The sequence below is a fragment of the Solanum stenotomum genome, chromosome 1, assembly GCF_019186545.1.
Source record: "Solanum stenotomum isolate F172 chromosome 1, ASM1918654v1, whole genome shotgun sequence".
NCBI lineage: Eukaryota > Viridiplantae > Streptophyta > Magnoliopsida > Solanales > Solanaceae > Solanum > Solanum stenotomum.
In genome coordinates, this window is record NC_064282.1 from 41372163 (window position 1) to 41382177 (window position 10015).

A 10015-nucleotide genomic window follows, 5' to 3' on the forward strand; every position below is an offset into this window, starting at 1 on the left:
TAGATTCAAATATAAGAATAGCCTTTCACTTAAAAATCCCAGTATCGTTCATTAGTGCAAGATCGAGAATATCCTTTCAATCAACACATCATTAGCATTCATTAGAGTACAATTGAGAATAGCCTTCCAATAAGTACTTCATTATTAACATTACCATTGAACCTCATTCATTCTTCATTCAAGCGTGTTAATAGAGAGACAACCTCCAATCCTAACAGAATTAACTTCAAGACATGATCATTATTTATTCATTGAAACCACATGTATATCCTTCACATCATATTCATATATACAACATCATGATAATACTTCAATTCCTCACACTATGCCTTCAAGGCCATGATCACAATGTACATAGTAAGTAAACACCTCCACCTTTCAAGTGGATCAACAATTCAAACACAATTCTACTTTAACATGAAATTAGGTCTAACTTGCCCTTTCAAGGCTATGATCACAAATACTCAATTCACCAACAATTTACCATAATTAGGCATAGATTATGATACAATTCAACAATCTAAATCAATCTAGGCATAAATCCATGAACATTCATTCAAAATCAACAAACCCATTTCATAAGGCACAATTTAGGAATTGAGACAAATCATGGGTTCATAGAGTATTTTCATCTGAAATCATTAATTAAACATCAATATTATCATAATTATCATTTGAAAATGTTTGATACAAGAACCCATGAGATTGAGTAACACCTAGGGTTTTGTGAAACTTGAAAACTTTGAAACTTCTTTGAAATTGACTCTAGGGTGAAAGCTAACCCTAGATTAAGGATAACCATACCTTTTACTTGAAGAATCCCAAGAAAATCTACCCAATAGCCTTCCTCTTCAAGCCCTAAGTCTTCTTCTCCTCTTGGTCTTCAATGGAGTTCTTAGAAAGAAGATATTTTGGGAGAGAGGGTTTTGATTTGGGGAAAAGGGAATAATAAAATCTAAAATACCATTTTAATGTTTTAATACTCTTAAAATACCTTAAAACACTTAAAATAACCGTTTATACATTAATTAGGACTTGGGGTGAATTTACCAACTCACCCCTAGCTTGGCCATACCACTTGACAGCAAACAGTCATGGTTCACGAGACCCCCATCCACGGTCTGTGGATGGGATCACGGACTGTATTGTCCTTCCGTTAATGGTGGTTGTGGCTTGGTTAGGGACCCCTTGACCTACGGAGGCCATTCATGGGGCCTGGATGGACCTACGGGGCATGGACCCCTTCCATAGGTCACCCCTTTTTGGCCAAATTTATGGTTTCCTTGGGGTCTTGGAGTGTAGACTTAGCGTCCTCCTCAAGGACCCTTAGGGTGGTCCTTGTGGAGTCGTACCTTGATGTCTAAACCCTAAACACCTCAACCATGACTCGGGACAACATACAACACCATCAAATCTCATGACAAACACAAACGCACACACGTTAGGCTTTAGTTTCACTAGTTCGTTTTTAGGGTCATTACATTATCCCCCACTTAGGAACATTCGTCCTCAAATGACAGTCTAAACACATTTAGGGGTAATGACTCAAGACTAGCACCCCACAATCATGCATGCAACTTCAATATAAATGCAAAACATAGGAGGAAACATCAACTCCACATCAAAGGACTCAAAACACAACAAGAAGGTAGGAACTACATCTACAAACTCATTATGCATCAAAACTTCACATTCTGCATTTCATTGGAGGAACTTCCTTCTCCAAATCACATCATGCTCATCACAACATCACTAAGCACATTTAAGCAATTTTCTCATAAAAGCTCATTATGCAACTTTTCAATAAAGCACATTTAGGCATGTTCAACATTTAACCTCATGAAGCATATAACCAACTCAAACTAAATGCACATCAACATGAGGAACAATAAATCATGAAAACTCAGTTTCTCAACTAAACAAGAATCAACTAGAACATGCACAATATAAGGAGAAAATGGAAACACAATGCCACATATGACTCCAAAAACATGAAACAAGCCAAAAAGGAACTCTTTGTCTTAAGCTTGAATAGGCACATAAAGAAAGCGGTAAGGATATCAGAACTCTCAACAACCTTACTACTCAGCATACTATTCCCCACTTAGGAGTAAACCCAACTAAGGTCAACATGAACACCACAAGGGAACCTTAATCAAGACATCCACAACTTACAAGAAACCATCAACATACCAGAGCTTTTAAACTAGGAAGGTCCTCATTAAGCACTCTTGTTCACCATCAACCTTACCACATCACTCAAGGTCTCATATGAGTTTACCACACCAGGTCTTAAACTCCTCAACTCACTACACTTCTTAATGTGCGAACATCAATCAAGCCTAACTCATGAACATCAAGGATACTCAAAGGCCTTACCATCTAACCACATTATCCCCCCACTTAGAGGAAAGCTTATACTAGCTCGTTCAAACTTCACTTCTTTCCACTCTAAGGTCAGAGCAAAACATCACTAAACCTTCATACTCATCACACCTAAGCATTCCTAAAACACCATATTTCATCAACTCTTTCAACATACCTCAAAACTCAACATTACCTTCTACCAACAACACACATAACCAATAAGCAACTCATTCATACTAAAGTCACACTACAAACTATCATCTCACATCTATCAAGTCACATACCCATTGTTGGCATCATAACCAACCTTTTCTCTCCCTCAACCCTTCTAGCATACTCCTTTCAAGTAATCACACTCAAAAGACCCTCACATAAGGAATAAAGGAAAGACATTATAGAGTTAAACTGTATCACACTACTTGAAGAATTAAGAAGTGAAACTTTCTTAGCACCTAATAGCCTCCAATTCATAATGTGCCACGCTTCACATTATGAACAAGACTCTACTAGATGTGGTTTGAGACAACCAAAGACCATTCCAAAATATTGTGCTCAGATACCATGCTTGTCACGACCCGAGAGCACCCCCTAGTCGTAACGCGGTGTACTTGACCCCGAAGGGGTCTAATAGAAGCCTCATAGCATTCTTGAACATAAGAACAAAATAGAGAAGAATTAAAAACTTTCTTTACAATAGAAGACATTTTCATTAAAGCAAGAGGAAGACTTTCTAGACTTTATATACTATGTCTCAAACCATCTAATACTTTGAATACAACATTGGGACTTAGCCCATATGAAAGCTTTAACATAAACTAAAGACACATAAAGGAACATAATGAGTTGTGTCCTCGAAAATATGAGGACTCACCAAGTCTTCATCTTTAAGCACCTTAGAAACATATCCTTCAAGCATAGAATACCAACATATTCAAGCCCTACACTTTAGTAAGAAAAGGGGAAGAATGGGGTTAGCACATTGAGATGGATACTCATACGTGAGTTGAGGCAGGATATCCAGTAGCAATCTCTAGAGATGGATGTTCATATGTGAGTTGAGGCGGGGCATCTAGTAGCAATCTCCCTATCCCATAACTATGTGCCCACAAAGGTGTAGCTACTGGATCCACTTAAGGCTAAACAAACGATGGTCCTACCGTAAGTAGGAATCCCTTTATTCGGTGAGGGTGACACCAGAATTCCATATCAAGCTCACATGGTCTATGTTGGTTAAGGCTTACCCCCACAATAATGTTAATGAAATATGGCTTCTTAAGGATGTACTACTATGTGTGGGTGGTGGTATGTGAAGCCATATATGCATTGCATAAGTAGGCATTTGATGGAGGTCATGGTGTGTTCCTTATAATGTTAATGTAATTAATGGACTCTTATTATCATGTTAATGAAGAATATTGATCTTATGTCGTAATGAATGAAGGCGTTCTTAATAAAGTTAATGAATGAGTGACTTAGATGCTTATATGTGTAATGATAGAATGAATGCTATGAGTACTTCCTTGTTATGACTTGTTGAGTATGAATGTGCCTAGTCTATGGTGACTTCAAAGGAGCACTTAGTGACAGTAGTATTATGGGATGCTATACCCACATTGCACAAGTGTGACTTAGAGTTGTCTTAGGCTATGGTCCTTATGTGATGATCATGTCTTATGAAATGTTTTTGTCTTTATGAATGAGTATTGTTGAAGATGGAAAGGTTGAATGGCAAGTTCACTTTTGGTGACCTTAGGGTGGTTCCTTGGTGTGGATGGTGGTATGGAACGATATCCATACATTGCACAAGGTATAGCTTAAGGGTTACTTGAAGTGAAGGCTTAGATGAACGATATCTGAGAAAGCAGAAGTACAGGTTGTCGATGTTGATATAACAAAGGGAAATCATGTGGAGGCAGCTGTCCAAATTTTTTAACAACCTAAAGTAGCACGTGTTCGGCATGTGCAGATCTTTATAAATAAATACTTGGACAGTAGGTCAACTGGGCCGGATAAGGTGACAATTATTTTTAATAACTTCAACCCACGGCCCAATTCTGACCTTCAAGAGGTGGCGATTGATGACTCTCTGGTAAATTACTCTAGTCACGATGGAACTGGAAGGAAAACACCAAATCTACAGAATCTCGAGGGGACCCAGTCACAAGAAGAAGGATTTGAAGAAGGAAAAGAAGCAAAAATATCATGTTTACCCATTAACGAAGTAAATGCATGCATCATATTGGGGGAACCATTGCAAACGAAAACTAGTCACAACAAAAACATCTGGAGATGTTTAATTCTGGAGAAATTTGGGATGTACATGAGATTGAACCACTACGTACCCAAGTGCTAACTGATTCAGAATGGAGGGCAACAACATGGGTACAACAAAATCTTCTTAAACTTCACAAGATGTTTGGAGTAGATTTTCAGGGACTTGAAGAGGAAGCACTTGAGTTGCTTAAGCAGGTTGATGCAAGCAGACATGCCAGAAGAATGGAGCAAACAATAGATGTTAAAAGAGCAAAGTATAAGGAAGCACAAGAGTTAAAAAAATTGATAACTTTTGATGTCAAATTCAAAAGCAATGGTGATAGAGGGAAGGGGAAGGGGAAATCACATAACACTCCATGAAGATAAAATTATTCTCATGGAATGTTAGGGGGTTGAATGAACAGGGAAAGAGAAGGGTGGTACAAAACCTGTTGCGGGACTGGAAAGCAGATATTGTTTGCCTCCAGGAAACTAAATTAGAAGGCGATGTACAGGACTTAGTTAAACAAATTTGGGCAGGGAGATGGATTAAATATGCTTGATTAGAGGCCAGTGGAACCAGAGGAGGAATCCTGATGTTATGGGATTCCAGAATGTGGGAAATGGAAATTATGCAAGTTAGAGTCTATAGTCTCTCTTGTAAATTCAAAGATCAGACAATCAATTTTGAATGCCATTAAACTAGAGTGTATGCTCTAAATAGTAAAGTGGAGAGGAGATTTGTTTGGGAAGAACTGGCTGATGTAAGAGGCTTGATGGATGGTCCATGGTCTGTTTGTCGTGACATTAATGTCTGTAGATTTCCTTCTGAAAAAAAGGAATGGAACACGTTAAACTCAGCAATTAGAGAGTTCTCAGAATGCATTGAAGCATTGGACCTCATTGATCTGCAATTAAGTGGTGGAAGGTGTTCCTGGTATAAGGGTGATAACCATATCACAGCATCCAAATAGGATTATGGTCTCCACAGAATGGAATAATCTTTTCATCAACATAAAGCAAACTACTATGCAAATAGTGACTTCTGATCATGTTCCTATAACCTTGTTGTGTGGACATTGGGAACAATCTAAATCCTATTTTAAGTTCGAAAATTGGTGGTTGAACCAAGAAGGATTTGTTGAAAGAATCAAGGTTTGGTGGAATGATTTTTAGTTCTATGGGAAGCTAGATTACATCTTAGCATGCAAACTCAAAGCCCTCAACGGGAAATTGAAAGAATGGAGCAGAAATGAACAAGCTAATCTGAAATTTCAAAAGAACAACCTTCTCAATCAGAAGGCTGAGTTAGAATCACATCAAAGCAACAGAGTTTTAACTGAGGATGAGAAAGAAAAAAAAAGCAACACTTTTCATGTAGTATAAGGAGTGTTTGAAGAATGAGGAAGTGACCTGAACACAGAGATCAAGGGCTTTGTGGCTCAAGGAAGGGGATAGGAATACAAAGTTTTTCCACCAAACAGTTAATGCCCACAAGAGATACAACCATATTGATCAACTGGAAGTACAGGGAGAGACTATAACAGAGCCAAACATAATTAAGGAAGAAATTATTTCTTTCTGCAAAAAGATGTATATAGAACCTGAAGGTTGGAGACCCTCTGAAAATGTTAGCAACCATCCTACCATTACAGAGGGTGAAAATGAAGCATTGCAGGCAGATTTTGAGGAACAAGAAGTACTTGAGTGTTTAAAAATGTGTGCCATAGACAAAGCCTCTGGTCCTGATGGATACACAATGGGGTTCTTTCTAAAATGCTGGGAGATCATTAAACATGACATTATGGGGGCTTTCCATAATTTTCACTCAACTGGGATGTTTGAAAAGAGCTATAATGCAACCTACATAGCACTGATTCCTAAGAAGATAGGAGCAAAGGAAGTCAAGGACTTCAGACCCATCAGCTTAATTGGAAGCTTCTATAAGCTAATGTCCTAGGTTTTGACAGAAAGGTTGAAGAGAGTTTTGGATAAGTTAGTAGACAAACAACAGATGGCTTTTATCAGAGCCAGACAGATAATGGATGCAATGCTTATAGCTAATGAAGCAATTGATTCTAGAGTGTCCCAGAAGAAACCTGGTATACTATGCAAACTTGATATTAAGAAAGCATATGACCATGTGAATTGGGATTTCATTTTAAGTATGCTGAGACAAATGGGATATTGTAGCAGATGGATCAGTTGGATAAAGTTTTGTATTTCAACTGTTAAGTTTTTAGTACTCATCAATAGGTCTCCTGAAGGCTTTTTCCGTGCATACAGAGGAATCAGGCAAGGGGATCTCTTATCACCCTTCCTGCTCATCATAGCTATGGAGGGGCTTAACAATATGTTGAAGATAGTCAAGACAACAAGAATAATACAGGGATTTGAAGTCAGTAAGGTTGTTGGGAATAGTATGGAGATCACACACCTACAGTATGCTGATGATACACTAATTTTTTGTGGGGCTGAGGAGGAGCAATTGCTGATTTTGAGACTTATACTAGTCTACTTTGAAGCTATATCTGGACTACATATAAATTGGAACAAAAGCCATTTGTATCCAATTAATGTGGTTCCGAATATGGAACACCTCTCACAAACCTTGGGAGGAGTGATAGGTACTCTGCCATCAGTATACTTGGGCATGCCTTTGGGGGTAAAGTCTGGAGCCATAGACATTTGGAACCCAATATTGCAGAAATGTGAAAAGAAACTAGAAAGATGGAGATCATAATACCTTTCCTTGGGAGGTAGATTAACTATGATAAACTCTGTTCTGGATTCTCTCCCTACATATATGCTATATATCTTCCATATTCTCGAGTTAGTAGTTCAGATGTTGGACAAAATTAGAAGAAACTTCTTCTGGCAAGGAAATAAGGAAAGAAAAGGGTTTCACTTAGTCAAGTGGAAGAACATCATCAGAAGTAAGATGCAAGGTGGATTAGTTATCAAGAATCTCAAAAACCATTGCAAAGCTCTTAAGGTGAAATGGTTATGGAGGTACCATCAAGAGGACCAAGCACTATGATATAGGGTGATCAACAACATGTATGAGGAGCTAAATAAATGGGTAACCAAAGAGGTAAATACCCCCTATGGGATTAGCCTTTGGAAATCCATCAGAATATTTTGGCCTTTTCTCAGTAATCAGTCAACTGTCAAGGTACAAAATGGCAGAAAAACTAGTTTTTGGTTTGATAAATGGTTGGGTGCTATGAGCCTCAAAGATCATTTTCCTGATATCTTTACATTGGCTCAACACCAATAGAAGACTGTCGCTAAAATGTGGACACAACAAGGATGGGATCTGATCCTCAGAAGAAATCTAAATGACTGGGAAATTCCCAGAATACTTGAATTGTTTAAGGTTCTGGAGAATTTTCAAGGTATACAAACAGACGAGGATTATTTATTGTGGCAGGGGCACAACAAAGGTAGTTACAAGGTGAAAGAAGGATACAAACAGATAAGTCGTAGTGGCATTCAATACTTCAAATGGCCTTGGAAGGAAATCTGGAGGATCAAAGTGCCACACAAAGTGGCATGCTTTACATGGCTACTAGCCAATGAAGCAGTTTTGACATTGGATAATGTGGCCAAGAGAGAAATCTCTCCATGCAACAGATGTTACTTATGTGGTAAGGCTAATGAGACAATGAGACATATCTTCTTACATTGCAACTTTACTGAGCAGCTGTGGCAGATTTTCCTTAATCTCAGAGGAATCTCTTGGTGTATGCCTAGCAAGATTGATGAGACTCTATTCAGTTGGGAAGTGGCTGGAGTTGGGGCTACAAACAGGGAAAGATGGAGGATGATCCCTACTAGTATTTGGTGGAATATATGGAGGGAGAGAAATAGTAGATGTTTTGAGAATAGTAACAACAACCTGCAGGAAGTAATGCTTAAGTGTATTTTGTTGTTCTACTTTTGGTGTACAAATGGCTACTCCAATGAAACTGAGTCAATCATAGATGTTTTAGGATCCATTTAGATTTGGTTCAGTTGTTGGATGGATTATACTTCCTTTCTGCTTTGGTAAATATTGTTTTTCAGTACTACCTAAGTACTATATGAAATACAAATGTTGCCAGTTTAAAAAAAAATGTGAAAATGGCACCAAATTTACCCACCAACTTTTTTGGGGAAATATTTTTCACATGTAAAAAGTTCTAGAATCTAGGAATTTTATATTTCCACAAGAAAATTCGTAGGAAATTTCTACGAAAAAATCCCCAAGTAAAATCTTTAGGTAATTTACATTTTTTTAGTAGTGGCCAATATTGTCAACTCCCTTGCCTTTCAGTTTCAATCTAAGAGTTTCAAGTGTTGAACACTTTTGGCAAGCCTGAAGGAGCTTACATTTCGTATTTGACAAGTTCTAGAATTGCATCTACCCCCCCCCCCTCCCAACTTGTTAGTCATTTTCTACAGCACTACCAAAATATTTTGGCGATAGAACCAATGCTCACCGACTAAGTTGGAGAGTCGCTGTTAGAACACTTTTCTCGCCAACCTTCCGTGAGGTTTCTAATAGAGGTCTCAATCATTTGAAGACCTTAAGCGAGGTCTGGCCACTTTGGTGAGCTTCAGCTTCTCCTTTTTATGTTTTTTTATTCTATGTTTTTGGCTTATTTTTGCGTAATTTTGTCTTTTCCTTGTCCTTAAGCTTTATAGGTGTAACTTAACACTTTATAAGCATTATAAATGGACACAAAATGGCATTGAAGATACTATTTGGTGAAATAAAAACCTTAAATCATTTCAAAATTTTCAACTCATCAGTAAGTTTAATCATACTAATGACACGTCTTGTGCTATAGAAATGATTGAGGAACTGATGCTCTATTGGCTCCCAACAATCTATAAAACCACATTCAAGATATATGTACCAATCAAAGGCATTTCCTTTGAAAGATAAAAAAATCTATTTGACAAGATAATCACCATACGTCCCAACATCATTGTAAGTCTCACTAAAGTGCACTATATGTTGTTTGGGATATCCTTGGCCATGTTGATTGCCCTCAAGTATCTCCAAGTTATCAATCCTTTGGGTATATAACTTTGCATATGTTAGAGAAAATTTGAAGGAGGACTCAAATTTGCCTTCAATGACCTCTATGATAAAGTCCTTTAATTGATCAATAGGAATCAAACCTTCAGCAAAGAGATGATGTCACGACCCAAACCGTCGTGATTGGCACCCACACTAACCCTCTGATGGGAGAACCATTACTACAAACTGACAAATCAAAGTAATAAAAACTAGAACATTTAAAGATATAGAAGCAGGTTTAAATGACTAAATAAGTACGGAGTTCCCATAAACTCTGAAGGTCTAACAACAACTATCGCAGAAATTTAACCCCCATAACTGAAA

The 10015-nt window shown here is 37.8% G+C and overlaps 1 protein-coding gene across 1 annotated transcript; it reads left to right on the top strand.

Moving 5' to 3' along the window:
• The first annotated feature begins 6634 nt into the window (after positions 1 to 6634).
• On the top strand, positions 6635 to 7363 carry LOC125850701 (uncharacterized). The gene has a single exon (XM_049530584.1). The coding sequence runs from the start codon at positions 6635 to 6637 to the stop codon at positions 7361 to 7363; it is 729 nt and encodes a 242-aa protein (XP_049386541.1).
• Positions 7364 to 10015: the final 2652 nt, after the last annotated feature.

Excerpts from the sequence above, each read along its gene's own strand:
- LOC125850701 (XM_049530584.1), top strand. The coding sequence starts at position 6,635 with ATGGCTTTTATCAGAGCCAGACAGATAATGGATGCAATGCTTATAGCT.